Source organism: Hordeum vulgare, chromosome 6H (genome assembly GCF_904849725.1).
Source record: "Hordeum vulgare subsp. vulgare chromosome 6H, MorexV3_pseudomolecules_assembly, whole genome shotgun sequence".
Taxonomy (NCBI): domain Eukaryota; kingdom Viridiplantae; phylum Streptophyta; class Magnoliopsida; order Poales; family Poaceae; genus Hordeum; species Hordeum vulgare.
In genome coordinates this window covers 544300616-544323165 of record NC_058523.1, presented here as the reverse complement: position 1 = coordinate 544323165, position 22550 = coordinate 544300616, and the positions used below count along the sequence as shown (strand labels likewise).

The 22550-nt window shown below is 47.5% G+C and overlaps 1 protein-coding gene and 1 pseudogene across 1 annotated transcript; one reads left to right on the top strand and one right to left on the bottom strand.

Annotated features, from left to right (window-relative positions):
- Nucleotides 1-1273: 1273 nt before the first annotated feature.
- LOC123403100 lies at nucleotides 1274-1943 on the bottom strand. The gene has a single exon (XM_045097067.1). The coding sequence runs from the start codon at nucleotides 1812-1814 to the stop codon at nucleotides 1497-1499; it is 318 nt and encodes a 105-aa protein (XP_044953002.1). The 5' UTR covers nucleotides 1815-1943; the 3' UTR covers nucleotides 1274-1496.
- A 10469-nt stretch (nucleotides 1944-12412) lies between these two features.
- On the top strand, nucleotides 12413-18531 carry LOC123406076 (annotated as a pseudogene).
- Nucleotides 18532-22550: the final 4019 nt, after the last annotated feature.

Below are 22550 nucleotides of genomic sequence, written 5' to 3'. Positions count from 1 at the left end.
ATTTCAAATACTTGTTCAATTTTTTTGAATACTCGTTCTACAATATTTAATACTTATTTGACATTTTGTCAAATACTTGCTCAACAGTTTTTGTATTATTCAAAATTTCAAATTACTTACTCAATATTTTCAAATACTCGTTTAATATTTTTTGGTACTTATTCAACATTTTCAGATGTGTTTTTGAAGAGTGTGTGTGTGTGTGTATATATATATATAAGACAAATTTTATCTACCACCGGTGGTAGTTACCACCACTTGTGTTTTGTATGTTGTATGTAGTATCTATCAAATCGGAGAGTATGTATGCGTAGTATGTAGTATATAATTATGTTTAGGTAGTATATATACTATTTGTTTGGTAGTATGTATCATATTTTGTGTATGCTCCTTTTTACATACAAATATATGCGTATTTCACAAATAAAATAAAAACTATGGATCAACTTGTCATGTTTTCATGTAACTCACTTTGAAAAATCTTATATATAGTATATGAACATAATAGGAATGATAAATTAGTATATATGCTTTCGCGTGGTAGTATATTGAACATGTGGGATAACTACCCCTGGATGGTAGGATGTATTTTTTCTATATATATATATGTGTGTGTGTGTGTGTGTGTGTGTGAGTGTGCGCGCGCGTGCGTGCGTGTGTGTGTATGTGAAATATTTTGAAGTATAAAGAAAAGTATAAAAATAAAAAGTACAAAGAAAGGTGCAAAGACAAAATTGTTTATACACACGATTCCGAGCGATCCTGTGCACCGGGAAAAAAAATCCCTAGCGGAGTACTACAGGGAGGCGAAGAGGAAGCAGCGGGTAGACTTGAAGTTCGTCGCTAGGTTGCAAAAGCGGCAGCATAACGGAGCAGGGATCATTTAGCTTAATCAACATATATCAGATGAGATACTTTATTTGATGAAATGCTGCAACCTATCTCTACTAGTGTACTAGTACTATAGTCCAGCAAATTTGAAGTTTGAGACCAGCCATCCACCTTGACATAGAACACTTTTTAGCCGTTGATTTTTTCTCACAAAGTGAATCGCCACCGTTTATCATACCAAAACTCAACTGATCCATTGGCTACAGTTTGTGGAATTCGCTCACCGCGGTGACGCGCCAAACAAGGCTGAGAGGATTTTTCAGGAGTCATCCACACACACTACACCTGCTCGTCTTTTACCTCCACGTACGCGCGTGCTGGTGATGAAAAACAAATTCATTCAAGATCTAGTATATATGATAGAAATGTATGCTGACGACGATTTGAATCAACAGGAACATCGTCATCATATAGGAGTAGTTTACATGAGGACGACACAACCAGCACACACAGTCGGAAGTCGATCGGAACAAACGAAACGGGTCTTACGTACTCGGAAATCGGCACACAAACGAGACATGCATGCGATACTCTTGTAGTAGTACTAGGAAGCAGCTAATATAAGGCGGGTGATGAGATGACGCAGGCGGCCAAGGCCATCACGCTCACGCATGCTTGCACTTGAGGTCCTTCATGCAGGGGAGGTCCATCTCGGCGACCTTGACCATCCTGGCGGCGCCATGGCAGTGGTGGTCGGGTGTGCACTGGATCTCCACCTCCCGCTCCACCTCGCAGTAGCACGAGGGGTCCGCCACCACGCCGGAGCAGCACATCTTGCCGTGCCCGCGGAAGAGGCAGTTCTTGAAGTACATGGCCTGCGTCTTGCAGGGCTCGGGCTCCGGCCGGTACGGCGCGTACGCCGCCGCCGTCGCCATGAGCGCGGCGCACGCCAAGAGGACGACGGCGAGCTTCACGGACGCCATGGCTGGACTGGATGCAGATGGAGCTTAGCTAGCTAGCTAGTGGGGGAATACACAAACCGGACGACAGGGGTCAGCGCGGATCGATGGCCGGATGGGCTCAACACATGGTGCCTTGGCGAATTTTATAGGCGCCCGATGATGGCCTCGATGGCAGTGGCGGGCTAACGTGCGGCGGAACCCCCGGTCCTGGTTCTGATTGCGACCTCTGTCCCTAGCTCGTTTCTTGTTTTCTTAATCAGTGGAGATGTCGGGTCGAATCAGTCTCATGCATGTGACAGTCCACTGGGCGACATGAGAGGTGCATGTGATTTGGTTGGCGCTTGCTGGTTATCATGCATGTGCTTGCTAGCTAGCTCACGCGAATTAAGGGAATATAATCTTAGTTAACTGCTGATTTGGTGAGGCGCTCTGATATATCAACGGATCCGAGAAGAACGTACAGCTAGCGTAGGAGGGTAGATACGCTACGTTTCCATCTCGGGGTTAGGTTTATCTTAGCCGGTGGAAGTTCTACCGGGCCAGGCTCAACCGTGTTTTTTTTTAAACAGACAGACGCATACGTTTATAGATATGCACATAAATTCATCCCTATAAACGCACACACATATATCCTATCTTTATAAACATGGAGTATTTTTTATGAATGCATTCGAATTACTAAGCCGGCACATCTTCTTCATATTAACAAAGTCGCCACAAACGTCGTCGATGAAAACGTCTCCTACCACTGAACGCACATCACAAAAGACCTAAAATTATTAATCAATAAAATGTGAGCACCAATATCAAGTGTAAGATGCCCATGCGTTGCTATGGCCTTTAATTTTTTTTGCTCAGGTTACATAAACATAATGCATGTTAATTTTCACATGCAGAGAAAACATAAGGCGATACAATGGGGTAATAATTGAAGTCTACTTCACTTGCGATATAAATTGATTAAAAAGGCAATTTGACGATGTATATATAGACCCCCCCCCCCCACCCGCGGTGACCCAGGGGCTCACCCTAGCCGCCGACCCACCCTCTCCTCTCAAGTCCTCCTCTCTCCCGACACCGGCAATCATCGTCGGGCTAAGCCCGCATGACGTTGGCGGGGCGGGGCCCTCTCTTCCCTTTGTTCGGTCTGGCGGCGCAGGGGCAACAAGATACGGCGGAGGCCCGGCCGGCGTGGCGTGCGGCGGGTATGAGGTGGAGTGGCGACGGATCTGGCGGGTGCGGTGGCTTGCGTGCTGCCTGGGGCTCCTCCCCTCTTCGTAAGCGTGTGGGGGCAGGCATGCATGCCACACATGGTGGGCACGGATCTGAGGCAGCGGGTGGTCGGTGCGGATGCTGCGGGGCGTCCTCCTTGGCTGCTCGAGCAACAAGGTGGCGGCGACCGTGGGGCTCGAGGTTGGGGTCGCCCTGCTAGCCCTATGCATCGAGCTGAAGACGGCCTCCTCCTCTACTCCAGGTGCACCTCGCCCCGCTGTGTGCTGCTGGGTGGGGCGATTGGGGGGGGGGTGGTGGTGGTGCAGGATCGGAGGAAACTCCTGGCCGGCGTCGGCGGTCACGATGTCGACAATGCTGCCCTTCCTCAAGGCGACGCCGTGATCCTTTCCCTCACCTTCTACCCCCGTGACCCGGGTGAAAGCCCAAAATCTCCTCGATGGGGCGACAACGGCGTTCTGGCATCGTTTTCTCCCTGAAGACTCCGCCTTGGGTCGATGGTGTTGGGGAACGTTGCATGGGAAACAAATATTTTCTTACGCTCACCAAAATCAATCTATGGAGATGAACAACTACGAGAGGGAGAGTGCTTCTACGTAGTCTTGTAGATCGCTAAGCAGAAGAGTTAAGAAACGCGGTTGGTGTAGTCGAACGTCTTCACGGTCCAATCACGATCCGTCCCACGATCCAATCAAGAACATCCCGATCAAGTACCGAACGGGCGACACCTCCGCGTTCAACACACATATAACTTGATGACGCCTTCACCACCTCGATCCAATGAGCGATGGTGAAGAAGTAGCTTGAGTCCCCGGCGACACGACGATATGGTGGCGGTGGAGGTGGAGTTGTCCTAGAAGGGCCTCGCCAAGAGGTGTCGCGACAGAATCAGGAGAGAAACTACGAGAGAGAGAGATAGAGAGGAGGGCAGCACCACGGGTGTTGTCGTGGTATTTCCGGGACAAATGCCATGGGGTGGCTTAACTTATGGTTTAGGGCCGACGGGCGGCGGCGTCCGGGAATGGGTTTAGGCGCTAGACACATGACACCGGTGTACCCAGGTTCGGGGCCCTCCAGTGAGGTAATACCGCTATTCCTCCCTGTGTGACTATATGAGATCACAGTACAATGGTGCTCCTGGAGCTGTATCTGAGGAGGGAGATGGGCTCTCGCCTGCAGTCTCGCTACCTCTCTGGTGTGTTCTGTGGGAATGATATGCGTGTGTGTTAATGCGAAGGGAACCAACCCCTCTCTCGGGGGGCTGGAGGGGGGCTTTATAGTGTAGCCCGCACGATACATTGTTACGGATAAGATCACCGGTGGGACCTGGCTGGCAGTCTCTGGTCGGCCTGGGGGGCCCGCCGGCTGCCAGGTCTCGTCATGGGGCCCGCCGACTCGTGCCACCGATGGACGATGCGCTGACCATCCAGGGCGTGCGCACGGGGTGATGATGACGGCTACAGGGCGGCGTCGGCGTCGTCTAGGCCTCCTGTGCCATGATGACAGCGCCATCATCCCGCTACACCGTAGTCTGCGTTAGGTGGCACTCTTGCCTATACGGCCCGATGGGACGGGGCAGTCTGCTTGGCTGGCGACCGGCCAGCCGGCCGGCCGTTTCGCGTCCGACCGTTGGAAGGACGAGGGATGAAGGGGTCGGCCACCGCCAGCCGGCCGTACGTGTGGCCCATGGGGCCGGCTACCACCTAGCCGGATGTAGGTACGGGCCGACCACCTCCAGCCGGCCACGTCGTTGGGCTGGCTATCGCTAGCCGGCCTGGGGGGCCAAGCGGCCCCCTAATTGTCTTGGAGAATTATAATCTCCGCTCTTAATATACCCAAGGTAATATCCCCGTCAGTAGCCCCCGAAACCGTTGGGGTCCGGAGGTTTTCAGGCGAGGGGGCCAGCGGTTTCACCCTCCCAACCTGAAGGGTCTTCTCAAACTGTCCGGCCGCGCCGCGCAGGCGGCCTTGTGCCTCCGCACGGCTGGGGTGATGTGGGGCCGCCGAGCAGCCGGTCATCGCGGCAGCCGGCCGACGTCGCAGCCGGACGGGCCACAACCGGCCCCGACGCCTCGGCTCCTTCGCCGATTGGTCAGGCCACGTGGCGGCCCAGAGCGTGCGTGGGACCCGCCACTACCCGCGCGACGGGACAGCTTCCCAGGCCCGGCCTGGCACGCCTCGGCCCACGCGCCCGGATTCATTGTGCCGTTTTCCGCCCATTGGAGTGTCGTGCGCGTTAAATGCGCGTGTAGTGTGGGGGAGTGGAGGGATCGTGCAGCATGTGTCTACCTTGGGCCTTAGCTGATCTCTTGGTCTTCCAAGTGACAGCCCACGGTCTCTCACTCGAGCGCCAAGGCTGAGTATCGGGCAGTGGCTAACACAGTTGCCGAGTGCTCGTGGCTTCGCCAGCTCCTTCAGGAGCTCCTTTGTGATGTTCACAAGGCCACGCTTGTATACTGCGACAAATGTCAGTGTTGTCTACCTCTCCGCCAACCCGGTGCATCATCGTCGTATGAAGCATATTGAGCTCGACATTCACTTCTTTTGAGAACAGGTGGCTCTTGGACGCATTCGAGTTCTCCATGTTCCGATGTCGCAGCAGTTTGCCGATGTGATGATCAAGGGATTGCCTACTTCCGTCTTTGAGGAGTTCAGGTCCAGTCTCTGCGTCTCCGACGATGTTTCAACTAGGGGGGGGGGTTGAATATGTATTTTGCATGTATATCTATATATCCTGGTCCACCTCCTAGCATTTGTATAGTTGAGGTTGAGGCCCACATTCTAGTCTATATATACGTGCCCTTGCACCCAATCAATGATATTGAGAGTTGCATTGCTAAAACCCTTCTCTACATTAAAGAATTCACAATCTTCATAGTCCCAGGGCAACTAGAGTCGCTGCTTATTTTCTTTCTACTTTTGTTCAGTATAAGTGTGTTAGAACAGCTGTTTTTTATCAAACATGTGAGGATCATTTGTATTTAAAAAAGCATTTGAAATTTTGATTTCGCTTATATTTGTTTGCAAATTTATCCGAAAATTCTCGTGAGAGCATTTGTGACAAAAACTGTGACGGTGTCACCAGCCATGGGACCCACATGTCAGTGTCATATGGGTCCCACACGGCAGCATATTGTGGACCCGCGTCACCTCATGCCACGTCTGCACAGACTTGACCCACATGACAACAGCCAGGTCTGCCTAGACTTGACCCACATGATAGCAGCCACGTCAACATCCACATGAACAACCACGTCAACATCCACGTCAAAACTCACGTGAGCAGCCATGTGTAAACAGCCACGTCAACGGCCACGTAAACAACCACCTCAGCATCATTGACCGACATGTCAGCAGCTTTGACAAATGTATGTATATTGGGTGATAAATATTTCCTGCCATGCATATTCCATAATACATGACAAATTTATGGGTGTCACGCATAAGCGATAATGCACAACGATTAGGTGCAAACCATCGTTATTTTTGAATCCATGACGGAGCCCGTGAGGCCACTTTTCCGTCAACGGGCCGTAATGCATGACGAATTTTGATTTTCCATGACAAAAGTGAAGCGTGGTTAAAATCCGAAATGTACTAGTGAAAGCTCGATTGACGAAGGCATATGATCGAGTTGAACGGGGTTGTCTCAAAGCCATCATGACCAAGAGAGGCTTCAATCAGGGATGGATAAATATAGTAACGTGTATGATCTCTTATGTTTATTTTTCCATTCTTTTTAACGATGAGAAATTAGTGGAGTTTAAGGACCTCTTTGATTCGTAGGATTCTCAAAATGCAGGAATAGGAAAAACGTAGGAATAGAGTGGCATGTCCTTTTATACACTACGAAATTTGGAAGTGTGTTTGATAGCACAGGAAAAACAAAGAAATTCTACAAAGAGGTTTGAGTGGATGAAAATTTTCCTCCAAAATGTAGTACAAATGAATCCTATGAAAAAATTCCAAAGGATTTCAATCCTACGAATCAAACGGCCATCGTAGGAAAAAAATCCTAAGGATCCAAATCCTCCAAAAATCCAATGAAATTCCTTTGTATCAAAGGAGCCCTAAACCTACTCATGGGATCCGCCAAGGGGACCCCATATCGCCTTATTTGTTTCTTTTGGCAGAGGGCCTGTCTTTCCTCCTAAATTATCGAAGTCAGTCATCAATCTTTAGTGGCACCGAGGTAGCTTCGTCGGTACCCCAGTGAACCATTTACTTGTAGCAGATGACAGCCTGCTGTTTTCAAAATGACAAGTGAGGGTGCTATGTAAGTATCAAACTCTCTTGAAGTCTATTGCCAAGCTTCTGGTTAGAGCATTAATGGGGAGAACTCTTCCATAATTTTTAGAAAGAAAAGCTCCCAGCAAATGATGGATGACATTAAAGCTCGGTTGGCTGTCATGAATGAAACCCTATGAGGCTAATATTTGAGTATGTCATGTGATGTAGGGAGCACAAGGAACGTTGCGTTTAAATATTAAAAAAAACGTGTTTTGCATAAAGTTCGAGGATAGATGGAGAAGATCCTATCGACCGTGGGAAGGAAGTTCTTATTATATCCATTGCTCAGGCTGTAACAGTTTATTCTGTGGCATGCTTTAAACTTCCGAGGGGGCTTTGTGAGCATATCAATTCTCTTATCCCCCAATTCTGGTGGGGCGCAAAAGAGGCGAGAGGAAGACCAGCTGAGTTTCTTGGAACGAGATGACAAAGCCAAAGAGCATAGGAGGTTTGGGTTTGAGAGACATTGAATTATTTAACTTGGCTCTCTTAGCATTGCAGGATTGGCGTATTTTACAGGATCCATCTACCCTGAGCACCCACATATTAAAGGCTGTCTATTTCCGAAACACAACCTTCCTAAAAGCTCAACTGGGATCGGCACCCACACAAATTTGGCGCTCGCTCATTGAGGGCAGGGGCGTTCTTTCTCAAGGTCTTGTCAAAAGGATAGGAGATGGTGCATCAACGAATACCTGGACTGACAATTGGTTACCCCGAGATGATATTCTCAGACCGACTGTCTCTATTGCAAATGACCCTCCTACGCTTGTCTCTGAACTCATAGACTCACCCAGGACGGGCCCTATGTTTCGGAAGGCCCTAGGGCGAACTTGACGACATGGGCCCCTAATCACTCAGACTATATAGTGCATGCTACGTAAATTCATTTGCACAATCCTGTGAGTAAGCTTTCAACCATAAATCTTTAGTTTGAGATGTCTAACAATGATTGTCGACAATGACATTTTGTGATAGAAAGACTAAAAAGATCGCAAATGAAACTAACATGATTAACTCAAATAAGATCCAAATTCAAATAACTCTATCGACAACAATAATGCGCCTGTGCTTCATAAAGAGGTTTTTTCGGATGTTTCTTGATGCAAAGTTGCAAAGTCATTAATATGAAGATCAATATTGTCCAAGATATCTACTTCATAGAATTAGGACTTTGTAGAATTTGTCGAGAAAAGGGAATACCTAGAACAAGAAATGGAAATTAAAAATTCAGGGAATACATAGAATTAGAAATTTGAATATGAAAACCTTAATATACTTTTTTTTTGAATTGAACGTCAGGTGCTCTGTCTTTTCATTAAAGATTAGGAATATACAAAAGAGTGAGCAGTCATCCAGTGGACGCTGCCTGTACATAGTAAAGTTCTACAACGCTAGTCTTACAAAATCAAGGTCAGCTTTGATCAGAGAGGTCACACCATCCGCCGCGATAGATTTAGTGTTGAAGATCCGTCGGTTCCTCTCGTTCCAGATGTGCCGAGCAAAGTAAGCAGCAGCAGCAACAGCTAGTTCTCTAGAGTTCTGGGAGCAGTTGCGCCACCATTGTGAGATTGACTGAGGGTTTGCTGGCAATGTTGGGTAGCACAAAGGGCGTGCTAGGTGTAATCTGTTCCGAACCCCCATGAAGAAAGAACATGCGCTGAAGAGGTGAAGGGCAGTTTCAGGGAGCTGGCGGCAGAGAAAGCACATCACGGTGTGGTCACTTCCATGTGCTCTCAATCTGTCAATGGTTGGCAGTCTGTTTTGAGCCAAAGTCCAAATAAAGATTTATACTCAGTACACTGAAATTAGGGACGAAAGAATACATACTGGATGATGAACTCATGGTCGTGATCTCACGGACGACCGGACATGAGTGACTGAGTGGCCGCCGGCCGCTCGACGCCTCGGCCAGATAGTGAACTGCGTCAGTGCAGCACGTTGCAAGCAGCGAGAGCAACCAAACGACTTTACGATTGAAGCGTGTGGAATGCGAAGCTTCCGTTTCCTAGCACTAGCAAAGTAGCAATCAACAATTGGGCCAGCCTATCCCGTTTCTTCGTTTGACCTTTTCTATTCTTCGTATCTAAAGTATTGTTTATTGTGTGCTATGGCACTTATCTTTTCCTAATAATAAAGCACATAATGCTTCTGCCGTACGTCATGGCTGTTTTACAGTGACCCCTCGTGTTTTGCCGAAATCAACCCACAGTACATACATAAGTGGGAGAGTGAATCGTTTTTTGCAGTTTTACAGTAAAACCCTTGTGTTTTCTTGAAATCAACCCGAAGTACGTACATAAGTGTGAGAACGAATCGTTTTTTGCAATTTTGATAGAAACGTCCTTCAGTTTTATATTAATTAGTCTCCAGTTTAATTAAAAGTGACAAATACTTTTAAAAAATCATATCTTTTAAACGGTAACTCAAATTTTAAATTATTATATATGAAATTTTATTAGAAACATACGTAGAATCTGAATATAATGTTAGTTTATTTATTTCACTTTTTTAAATTCTGTTTATAATGTAATTTTCATCAATAGTGATGCGTAGAGTCTAAATATGGTGTTATTTTATTTATTTAACATATTTAAAATTTTATTTATGCTGTAATTTTAATCAGTAGGGCATAATTCATTTTTCCGTACTAAAGTCGATCCGTGTTGCAAATGAACACCTTGTCAAAATAAGATTCTAGACAAAAAATATCAATAATCGGCAAAACATTACATGAAAACAGAAAAGTTGATGTTCACTTTAGGGAGAGAGAGAGTTAGAGAGAGAGCATAGATGTATTCACAAAAAAAAAGACAATGTAAATGTGAGTTTAAATAAAGATCTTAAGTCATGATTATTATGTTAGGACGTGTCATATGGTTTGTTTCCGTTGCAACGCACGGGCTCTTTTGCTAGTGCATGCTAATCAGATGCCCCCCAAAGGCCGGGCCCCTTGGCGTTGCCCCTCTGGCCATACGCCAGGGCCGGCCCTGGACTCACCTTTGGCAGCTTGGAATAGGGAGAAGATAGCACAGTCCTTTATTGCAGTTGATGCCGAGGTGATCATGGGTGTTCCGTTATGCAACAGATCAATGACTGATTTTTGGGCATGGCATTGCCTACGAGCTGTATTTTTTTTGACAAAAGTATGCAGTTTAACACTATTATTTTATTTTTCACGGGTTTTATGAAGATACTTTAATTCATGGTTTATGCATGCATATTTCCATGAAAAATGATGGTCGAAATTCTATATTGTCTGTCAATTTTATCAAGGTGGAAACAAGTTTAAGGTGAAGGAAACCTGCTAGTTACATAGTATCCCAAGAAAAGAAAAAATAGTTAATACATGCATTCTACTCCCTCCTTTCCTAAATATAAATCTTTTTAGATATTTTACTGGGACTATATTTTTAGAGAAAATGCATCAACCGAGCCCGAGACGAGGCTCGAGCCTAGCCCGACTTTGAACTAACAAAGCCATCAACCGGTCAGGATTACAAGCACACGCCCTCGGGCAAAAAAGAAGAAAATACACGGTGAAAGATACAAAAACGACGGATAACATGAAACTAAGCCGCACACACTACGACAACTGAAGATAAGCAATGAAGGGTGAAGCCGAAGATGCCGAGGTCCTCGACCGAGAATGTAGCACCAGGAGCAAGATCGCGCACGCACAAGGGAGAGAGGGACCGGCATAAGCGGGGCATGCCATTGCAATGCACCTACGGACCCCGACACATCGCATCCAGCACCCACCTTCGAAGGAGGCCACAACCTCCTCGCCTGGATCGAAGGCGCGACATCGTCGCCAGGTGGTGTAGACGCCGCTGGAGATGGCCACATAGAGAAGGTCAGTGCATCCCCACGAGTAATCGGAGGCTCTCCTTGCACATAACAAGGCCGCTGCACACATCCAGCACTGGAAGAGGAAGAGCATCATGCCAGGACGAAGAGGGCCACACCGCCGGTGCCACAAACCAACCGGAAGCGCCCACCAACCACAAGGCTCCAAAGACGACGCTTTCAAGAAGGGAACGGCACTGGGAGCACCGTTGCCGCCCAACAGAGTTAGGACTTTCGCCCCGGAGATCTAGAGGAAGGGGAAGTGGTGGGGCCAGTCCATATATACCGTCGCCTCCAGGAAGGGGAACGACGCCCGCAGGCATCGCCATCGGCTCGGCCGGCCATGGATTTCGCCAGGACCGCCCCAACCCAATAAGCCACCCCCTGTCCAGGTAGCGGCGACCACAAGAGGCACCACCCGGCCAGAAGGTCCCACACGCCAATCAGGGAAGGGGAACGCCACGGATCTTGTGTCGCCAGCCGCCGAAGCAGCAACCAGCCGCCCACCTCCTCCACCAAGATCCCGCCACCCATGTGACCACGGACCCCGGAACCGCCGTCCGCACCGCCGGAGGCCGCAGATCCGACGTAGCCTCACCAGAGGAGCCGTTGATCTGGTCCAGGACTCCCCACGGCAGGGCAGGGTAGCCGAGGGCCCCGCCGCCACCATCCTTGGCAGCGCCCTGGGCTAGTCCGGCAGCTGCCTCAGGCGGCGAGGAGGATGGGGAAAGGTGCGCCCGGTGGCGGCCAAGGGTTGCCCCCCCCCCCCTCCCCGAGTCGCCCAAGCGGGACGACGCGAGGGTAGGGGGTGGGAGTACCTAGACCTCACTGCGGACTACATACGAAATAAAATGAGTGAATCTATACTCTAAAGTATGTCCGTATGTAGTATCGTAGTTAATTCTTTACAAAGACTTATATTTAAGAACGGAGGAAGCAGCAGTAGTGTTCAGGGTTTGGTATAAGTAGTGTGAGCTGAGAAAAGGCTGAGGTAGAATAACGCGGCGGAGGCGAGACTTGTCTTGGATCGGAAAGGCCCAACATGCATTTTGGCGCGTTTTAACGTGTGGCTATGCCTGCCACCGCTGGTTTGAAGAATAATCAGCGGTGTGTGTGGTTGAGACAGCTAACGTGTTGTGTGGTTGAGTCAGAAGAATAATCAGCGGTGTGTGTGGTTGAGACAGCTAAGGTGTGTGCGGTGTAGGAGGCAGGGACGTAGCTAAGCTAGCGCGGATCTCTCTGCCTTCCTAGCTTGGAAAAATCACTAGCTCTTCTTCTTCTTCTTCTTCTTCTTCTTCTTCCCAGCTAGCAGCATCCCCCCTTTCCCAGCACTACTACTCGTTCTCTCCGTCCCTGGTCGCCTAGATCAGAAGCAGCGTTCCATGGCCAGTGCCTGGGATGTTCCCGCGGTTGGCTGGTCCATACTCGTGGTGGGCTGGTTGATCTCGCCCATCATAACCTTTTTCCTGCCTAGTATCGTCTCCTATCTCTGGTTTGACGCATCGGAGAAGCTCGAGCAGCTGGAGATCCACATCCTCCCGGAGCTGCAGGAGAGGATGCAAGAGGTAGACAAAAAGAGGATGCTGGACAGAGGAAATGAGAAAAGGATATCTGATGTGGCCACGCTGGACAAGATGGCGGCCAAGCTGAGGCACGCTCGGGAGGATGTGGAAGACATCTTCGATGATCACCAGGAGATCGAGTTGTACCGCAACAGGTTTTGGCAGCGCCTTTACGGCGCCGTGAAGGCCTGCATCGTCGTAGGCTACGGCGCTGTGAAGGCATGCATCATAGTCGCCGCGATGGTATGCATCGCCATGAGAGAATGGATCTTTCCCAGCGATCCATACCTCGACAAGCTGGACCATGTCCAAACGGAGCTACAAAGGCGGTTACAAACGCTATCTGGAGCCGATGCAACTCATACGCACAACGTTATCGACGGGTTGATCCTCTGGAGAAGGGAAATTCAGATGCGTGAGCGGGCCAAGCTGGCCAACAAGCTGCTTGTTGGCCTCTACGGCGCTGTCGCCACATGCATCGTTACCTGCTTGTGGATCGTCCGGAGCGGATCGGCTCGGCTATTGCAGTTGGCGCGGAATTGGTTGAACGAGCCCGTTCCGATGAATGAAGATCAAGTGGCCACCGACGAACAAGCAGTTCAGGTGACGGCACTCTCAGTCCGGAGTAGATCAGCCCGGCTACTGCAGTGGGCGCATAATTTATTCAAGGAGCCCTTACAGTTACAGGTGAATGAAGATCAAGCGGCCTCAAATGCCAGTGCTGTGACCTCCTCGTACAGCCATGTTGTGGATATTGTGGCCTCGGACGAGGAAGCAGTTCCAGTAGCTATACCCTTAGAACCAGCCTCATTTCAGGCGGCGACACCCACAGATTCAGCCTCAAACCAGAAAGCAGTTTCAGAAGCTACACTCTCACAATTAGCCTCACGATACGAAATAGTTCCAGAAGCTACACTCTCAGATTTAGCGTCATACGAGGAATCAATTTCAAAAGATACACCCTCAAAATCATCCACAGACGCGGAAATAGTTTCAGAACATACACCCTCAGAATCCGCCTCAGATGAAGAAATAGTTACAGAAGCTCCACTCGCAGATTTAGCCTCGGAGGAGAAAGCAGTTTCAGAAGATACACTCTCAGAATTAGCCTCAGAAGACGAAATAGTTCTGGAAGCTACACTCTCAGATTTAGCATCAGACGAGGAATCAGTTTCAAAAGATACACCCTTAGAATCATCCTCAGACGGGGAAATAGTTTCGGAAGATACACCCTCAGAATCCGCCTCAGATGAAGAAATAGTTACAGAAGCTCCACTCGCAGATTTAGCCTCCGATGAGGAACTAGTTTCAGAAGATACACCCTCAGATTCAACATCACTTCCGATGATAGCACCCTCGTGCAGCTCCTTCGATGTCTTCAATAACATTTGTAGATTCATATTATGCTGGTTAGTTCATGCGTTGATTGGGGCGGCCTACTTTCTTCGGGACTGGCCCTATGCGATGGTTGGCATCACAAACAACAAGGTATACTCACCCACTCCTCATCTCATATGCCCTCCATGTACATGCTTTAAGAGTATTCTTTCCTTTTCCTGTTAGCATGCATGTGTTTAAAATTTATGTTACTCCATGAAGCATGTTCTCTTGGGAGCCATTATTCTCACAACTCACAGTCTCACACTGAACCTACGGTATAATTAGTAGCCAGCAGCTTACTTTTGCGAGGATCATGGGCAGCTTTGTTCTACCAATGATTTTTCTATTTCTTCTGCATGGCTGATTTTGTTTCACCAGTGATATCTAATTTGTTCTTCATTATGTCACGTACGTCTACTATATACAATCGATATATGACTAGCAATATTCATTTGACATTTTGCTTCCTGCAGAAGAATGCCACTGCATTAGATTTTCTCCTTACTGCTATCTCAAGAAGGAACTTGAAGAAAAGAATAGAGAATGTAGAAAGCACCGTCAGTGAAATGAAGAAGTCACCACTCTTGGGTGTAGCAAGCAAGATCGCACCGGAGGATATTACCAACAAGAACAGGAGCAGAATTAGAGCTGCTAGCACCCGCAAGGTATTTGGTCGAGAGGCATTGCGTGATACTATCATGGAAAAGATCTGCGAGATACCACATGTTGATGCACCAAGCTCGAGTAATAGTCCATGTTACTCTGTGATTGGCATACATGATGTTTCAGGGTCTGGGAAGACTACCTTTGCACGGTATATTCGAGATTACCTAGAAGATGAATGCATGGAGAAACTTTTTGACACCATCATGTGCATTCATCTATCCAGACTTTTAGCGTAGGTGATATATTTCATGAAATGTTGAAGGATATTACCAAAGATCGGCACTCCAATATTTCAGATCGTGAGGAGCTGGAAGAGAAGTTGAAGGAATCATTGGGTGGCAAACGTTTCCTCTTGATATTGGATGATCTATGGGTGGAGACCAAGAACGACCTGCAGCTGGAGGAACTAATCTCTCCGCTCAATGTTGGGTTGAAAGGAAGCAAAATCCTTGTGACAGCTCGAACAAAAGTTGCAGCTGGAGTTCTATGTGCCGATGAACCTATGCAAATGCCTGATATGGATGAGGATCCGTACTTTTCGATGTTCATGCATTATGCACTCGGTGGTACAAGCGTCGATGATGAAGAATTTAAGCGAGTTGGGAGGGTGATCGCGAGAAAGCTACATGGATCACCTATTGCAGCAGTAATAGTGGCAGGACAGCTTGGAGCACATCCAGACATCAGCTTTTGGAAACATACTGCAGAGCTTGACAAGTTGAATAACACCATGGACGCTCTTTGGTGGAGCTATCAGCAACTTAGTCCGAACATCAAGCGTTGTTTCGAATACTGCAATATTTTCCCCAGGAGATTCGAAATGAAAAAAGGAGACCTAATTCACCTATGGATAGCGCAAGGGTTTGTAAAGACCAGTTGTGCAACAGAGGACATGGAAGATGTAGCCGAGGGCTACATTCAAGAGTTAGTTTCATACTCATTTTTGCAACCAGCAGAACATTTTTTGTTCGATGGTGAGTTCTTTATAATTCATGACCGGCTGCATGATTTAGCAGACATGGTCACTGGAACTGATTTCTTCAGAATTGAGAATGAAAGCAGCCAGAGAGGAGAAAGTTGGAAAGGAGATTTCCCTCGAACTGAGAATGAAAGCAGCCAGAGAGGAGAAAGTTGGAAAGGAGATATTCCTCGAGATGTCCGCCATCTGTTTGTTCAGAATTATGATGCAGAATTGATTACCAAGGAGATTGTTGGATTCGGAAATTTACGCACCCTAATCATTAATGTTGTTGGAGAAGATGCACAAGTTGAGGAAAAAGTCATCAACAGTATATGCAAGAAACTATCGAAACTGCGGGTGTTGGCCTTTGCTTTTCAGCAAGCAATCGTGCGACACAAAAAGTTGTCGGTCCCAGAGTCTGTTGGTCAGTTAAAGTACCTACGATATCTTTCTTTCAGGACATGGGTACATTGCGGTATTAGTTTACCAAGAACACAAAGACCCTGTTTGGTTCCAATAAGTCAGGTGACTTATAAGTCAGGTGACTTAAAACCAGTGACTTATAAGTCACCCTTGTTTGGTTGTCACCTGACTTATAAGTCATCTGACCACACCGGCGACCTCGTCACTGGACCTGCGCTCTGGACGCCGCCCGGCACGACGGCGCTGTGGTCGTCGTCGACCTCGCCGAAGAACGGCTCGCCGGAGTAGCGGAGCATGCAGGCGTCGAGCCAGACGACGGCGTCCTTCTTGGACGAGCACAGGCGGTGCTGCAGCCGGCGGGACGGGGCGGGGCGCGGCGGGGCGCTGCAGCCGGCGGGCGGGGCGAGGTGCTGCAGCCGGCGGGGCGGGCGCGACGGCCGGCGGGGCAGGGGCGCGGCGGGGCGCGACGGCCGGCGGGGCAGGGGCGGGGCGACACGGCCGGCGGGGCAGGGCGCGGCGCGGCGGCCGGCTGGCGGGGCGGGGCAGGGGCGGGGCGCGACGGCCGGCGGGGCAGGGGCGGGGCGGGGCGCGACGGCCGGCGGGGCAGGGCGCGGCGCGGCCGGCGGGGCAGGGCGCGGCGCGGCGCGGCGGGGCAGGGCAGGGCGCGGCGCGGCGGCCGGCGGGGCCGGGGCGGGGCGGGGCGAAGCTCCTGCCGGCCATGGTGGAGACCGGGCGGCGAGCGGAGGAGGCGAGCCGATCCGGGCGTTGGGCGAGGCGGAGCTCGCGCTTCTGGCCTGGGCGAGCCGAGCGAGCTCGCGATGGAGCTCAACGGCGGCGAGGGCAGCAGCGGTGCGCGGTGGGGAGGGCAGCAGCCGGCGAGGCGCGCTGCGCGGGGGGAGCGGCGGCGAGGCGCGCTGCGCGGTGGGGAGCGGATGGGGCGGTGGGCACGGGTGGGATGGGGCAGTGGGCACGGGTGGGAAAAAGTGGTGGGACCCATCAAAAAGTAGGTGACTTATAAGTTTTAAGTTGGGGTATAGCAACTTATGACTTATAAGTTGGGGTGACTTATAAGTTAGGCCCTTTTGGCAAAATAAGTCACTTTTTGCACTTTTTAACTTATAAGTTGGTGACTTATTTGTAACCAAACAGGGCCTAAATAAACTTCAGCATATCTAGCTCCTAGATTTCGGTGATGGTTATATTTTGGAATTTACCTTTGCCGAACTTGTCAACTTGAGACACTTATTCTGCAATAAATATGTGAAGGTTCCTTACTTAGGCATGCTGAGCTCACTCCAAACGTTACCGGTGATCTTCAATGTGAGTAATGAACAAGGTTATGAGTTGAAACAGCTGAGGGACCTAAACAAGCTTCGCGGCAAACTAGGCATCGGTGGCCTTGAAAATGTTAAAAGCAAGGGGCAAGCTCTTCAAGCCAATCTAGCGGCCAAAAAGCTCACTGAACTTACACTAGGATGTCGAAAAGTTAAAGCAGATGTACTTGAGGGCCTGTGCCCTTCCGCGGGGCTTAAAAAACTGGAGCTCTGGCACTTTGTAGGCTGGAGGTACCCAGATTGGATGGTGGGTAAGCAGACTGGTGGTCCAAAGGACCTGCAAGAACTTTGTCTCTCGTGTTGCAGCCAACCGACACATGCTTCTGGACTTGCTGAGGCATTCCCACATCTTCGTGTGCTCAACCTTTATTACTGCAAATGGGACGCCTTACCAGGCCATATGGAGCACCTCACATCGCTCAAGGAACTGCTTATGCATGGATGCTATAATATCCGGTCGCTCCCATCACTGCCCCAGTCTCTTGAGGAGTTTGTACTCACTAATGGCAATAAAAAGTTTGTAAAGTCGTGTGAAACAGTGGGACATCCAAACTGGGAGAAGATCAAGGACATCCCTTATAAAAGTATAAGTAATGTAAGACTACAATCCCCTTTGATTTCTTGTTTCTCCATTTTTTATGTGTAAACATTGCATCCATAATTGACGATCTGTTACTAACTCTGCTTCTGTTTGGTAATCCATTTGCCAGTTTCGATGTTTGAGCAAGCAGAGAAGACTTAGGCAACGAAGAAAGTGATGGAGGAGGAGGTCTCATGCATTGGGTTGGGTTGGGTTGAAAGGTGAAGCCAAATTGCCGGCAGCAGGGACAGTGAGTGACGACGAGCGTTAATTTAGTCTTAGCAGTTTGCCTCGAGTGAGTTTTGTAGTAATGTTGGCAGTAGTTGGTACTCGTTTTTTTGTGCCTGCGTCTTTTGTTTGTAAAATGAAGGATGGCGCGTTCGTTTGTGCGTGTATCAGATCAACTTACCATTTGGTACTCATCTGGCAGTAGGAACTTTCTTCATATATTTACTGCCAGAAATTTCACGGGAGCTTGCCGTTCTTCATATATTTACTGCCAGAAATTTCACCGGACCATATGTTATTGCCGGCGTCCGTTCACTCAGCTCGCAGTGCAAAGGTTCCGCTTATGATTTCTGCTCTATGAGTTGGTTGCTTATCGACAGCCACGAACTTGATGTGGCCATGGTTCCTTGGTCCCCACGCGCTGCAGGAGACTGTATCTGGCTTCCGTACTGTACACGAGAGAGGGTGCGTACGGGCGTTTTGTGCTTCCTTGAGAGCGTACTGTTCGTTGGATCCAAGCAGACGGTACAGATCGTTTTCTTGAGGAACGGGCGATCCGCATTTTGTTGTTTTTACCTTCCATATGAAATACAGTACAAAATGTGTGATTCTAGTACGAGTTTCTTCCGACGCGTTATGCTGCCAAAATTTATAGCCAAGACTTGTCAAAATTCTGTCCTTGTTTGTAAACAAAGCTAAAATGTCAGGGCGCTCACTACAAAATTTGGGGGTCCCAGAGCTCATTGCAAAACTTGAGGGTCTCATATCATATGGACATGAAACAATATAGAAAAATTATCAAGATTAATAGTGTACTCAAACCATGTTGTCCAAGTGATGTTTGGCTTGCATTGAAGAGCCGTGTCACAAGGATCATCTCGTGGTCAAATATCCTAGATGGACCGACCATGTATGTCCTTCTTTCCTCCGACCATACCAAATCCTCATTTCACTAGATAGATTTCCACTGGTCATCGTCGGTACGCCCTATTTATTTATTTATTTATTTACTTATTATTTATTACAGGGTAGTACTTTTTTTTTTTGAAAACTACGACAAAAGATTTGCCTCATATATTAATTAAGAGAGGGGTATAGAATGTTTTATACAACTGCCAAAGCGACCATACACCAAAAAGGAGGATCACTCTTCCGACATTATGATTCTCAATTTCTTTGCACCTGCAGTCACCCTAAGTCGAGCATCATCCTTGATGTAGTTCAGTAGGGTCGTAGGCGGAGCACTCTTGTTGCGAAAAACCCGAGCATTCCTCTCATTCCAAATGGTCCAACCTATGAGCATTGTGAGGGACGTCATGGCCTTTCTATTCGGAACTGATTTGTCCGCCATTCGTGTCCACCAATCCTTGACGGAGGCCTCTTGATACCAGTCATCAGTGTTAATGTTTTCTAGTTGGAGCCAATCTCTTACCAGGTTCCAAAGACGATTTGTGTATCGACATTTGTAGAAGAGGTAAGCTCCGGAATCTTGTTCCCGCTTGCAAAGCGCACAAAGCCCACAATTTGGCCACCCTCTATTTGCAAGCCTCTCCGCCGTCCATAGCCTATCTTGCGTGGCCAACCAGGCAAAAAACTTGACTTTAGGAGGAGCCCAAGTTCGCCATATCGCATGCTCAAGGGGCGAGTAGAAGGCTCCCAAGAATTGTGCCTTATACGCAGAGTTTGCAGAATATTGACCATCACTTGTATGCTTCCATTCTATTTCATCTTCAACGTTGTCATCTAGTTGAAAATCATGAATGGTTGTCCACAGCAACACGAATTGACGTATGTGTTCAAAGGTTAAGTCAGTTGTCATCTTGATCTTAGCGACCCAAGCATGCTTTGAAAGCGCCTCTTTAATCTTACAGTTCTTCCTCGACGATGCCGCATAGATGAGAGGTGCAATCTCCTTAGGCTTGCAGTTATTGATCCATGGAGCATCCCAAAAAGGCGTCCTCGCACCATTCCCAATGGTTATGGTAGTGGACCCATAAAAGAGGTTGAGATCGGGGTTGTCCATTCCCACCCATAGTTTTGAAGGCTTCTTCCACTCGTACCATGGCCATCTGAGACGTAATGCTCTTGCAAATTTGGCTGTGTTAAGCACACCAAGGCCTCCCTGCTCAAAGGGGCGACATACCACCTCCCAATTCACCTTGCACTTAGCTCCTGACGTCTTGTCGGATCCGGACCATAAGAAAGCACGCTCTAGCTTGTTCATGTTGTGAATGATGCTAGGTGGGACTGCTAGTGGATGTGTATTTCTATTCTCTGATGAATGAAAGTACTACCCTTGATGAATGTCATTTACAACCATTGATGAATGAAATCAGGTGGTTCGGTGTCCGTGGCATAGGAACTCTTCTGTCGGTATGCTTCTTTAGCTAGCTAGAGCATTTGTCACTTGATTTGCTTCTCGACTGCATGCTAGAAACTGAACCTTTCCTAATTAGCTAGCGAGCTGTAAGCATTCAACAATAGTCGACACTTGTGTACCAAAGAAACTAGTTTTAACAACCTCAATCACAATATCATAGTCAGACTCAGCTTCAACCTTTGAGCATCCTACATGTGTTGCCAAATTCAGACCATACCGGCGTGCAGGGGCTTCAGCTGTAGCGGCATCGGAAATATTTGAAATAAACCATGTTGCAGCAGCAACAAAATGGCCCAATTCATCTCCAAGGGCAGCTCCTAAACCATTTGGTACGCCCTATGTTGAAGAAAGAAAAAAAAGAAAGTGTGTTTTGAATTCAAGGAAACTCTAAAACATTTGCTAGTGTTTATGTGGGAATGAATTATGCCACTGTGTTATTCTTAAAAAAAGGTTGTATGAGATATTTTTACTAGTCTGAATTGATTGTTTCTACATATAAAGCAAATAATATATTTTCCAACGAAAATTATCATTTTCCATAATATTGCAGTAGTTATGCTTGTATTTTATTCACCTTTCGTGGGCAATGAAAAAGACCCGAGATTGGTTGCTCCAAAAGCAAGTAACGGTGTGCATTTTTGTACGTTACTAGTTTTAACAGTCAATAGCTACGTTACAAAGACTAGTGTAATATAGAGTGGTGCTATGGCTCATAGGTGTAGATACACCTATTATGAAATGTATACTAAAACACATTTCAAAATTTTAAAATATTCTAAACAATAATTTCGCGTGTACAACCAGACATTCTATGTTCGCACACAAAATTTCGCAAAGATGGAACATTTTTTATGGCATGTATAAAAAAATAAAAAATGTCTTGTGAATAGTTACAAGGGCGTGTCTAGGTTTCAGTCGATTGAGACTTTGCGAAGTCTCAGTCAAGTAGTATAGCATGCAAGAATAAAAAAAATTAAAAAAAAAATTATTTGCACGAATCTCAATGCAAAATCAACAGATTATAGTATCGGTCTCAGTCGACTGATTTCTAGCAAAGCCGTAGTTATAATCAAACATCAAAAAATGTCTTTTTTGCACTAACCACAAAAAAAATGTCATTTTTCATCAAAACTTTGTGCACAAACATATAATTTCCGGATGTACACGAGGGATTTTTTTTTCTCAGTTTTTACCTTTTTTTAAATGTGTATTTGGACAATAGATGCAGTACACCTATGAGCCAAAATAAATTTCCCGTTATTCACTGCATAGACCGTGTGACTCCATATACAACAGTTCCGACAGCTGTGATCGCCTAAATCAATCAAGCGGCGACTAGAAACACTCAGTTCGTGATAGGGCGGGGATTATGTTCAACTTTACTATTTAAAAAAAAAATCTTGATGAGAGAGCACAAAATGGGTATTCCGTCACAAGACTCGGCCCGATGGTTCTTTCGAGTGCTACAAAACCCGATGGGAGAATTTTTTGAAATGTTTTTTTTTAATTTTCCAGAAAAACCAGGTGCATATGAGCTTGGGTGTCAATGCGAATAGAGTACCAAGTGCCGTCTCAACAACACCTTACGAGCTGTGAACAGGAAAAGTGCCATCCCTAAAACACCTCAGGGTGTGGGGGAGCCCAGCCAAGGCCAAAATGTTTAATCTGAATATTGCAAAGTTAGATCCCAAAGCAGTAAGTTGCCACTTCATTGGGATAGATCAAAGAGTTTTCGTTTCTACTGTCCAAACAGTTACATAAAGTTTGTAGAAACAAGACATGCTGATTTCTTAGAGGACGAAATGATGAGGGGGGGCATGGTAGTTCGGAAAATTGATCTTGACGAGAAGAGGGTGCATGCACCTAATCCAATA

Coding starts and splice junctions, on each gene's coding strand:
- LOC123403100 (XM_045097067.1), bottom strand. CDS start 1,814: ATGGCGTCCGTGAAGCTCGCCGTCGTCCTCTTGGCGTGCGCCGCGCTC.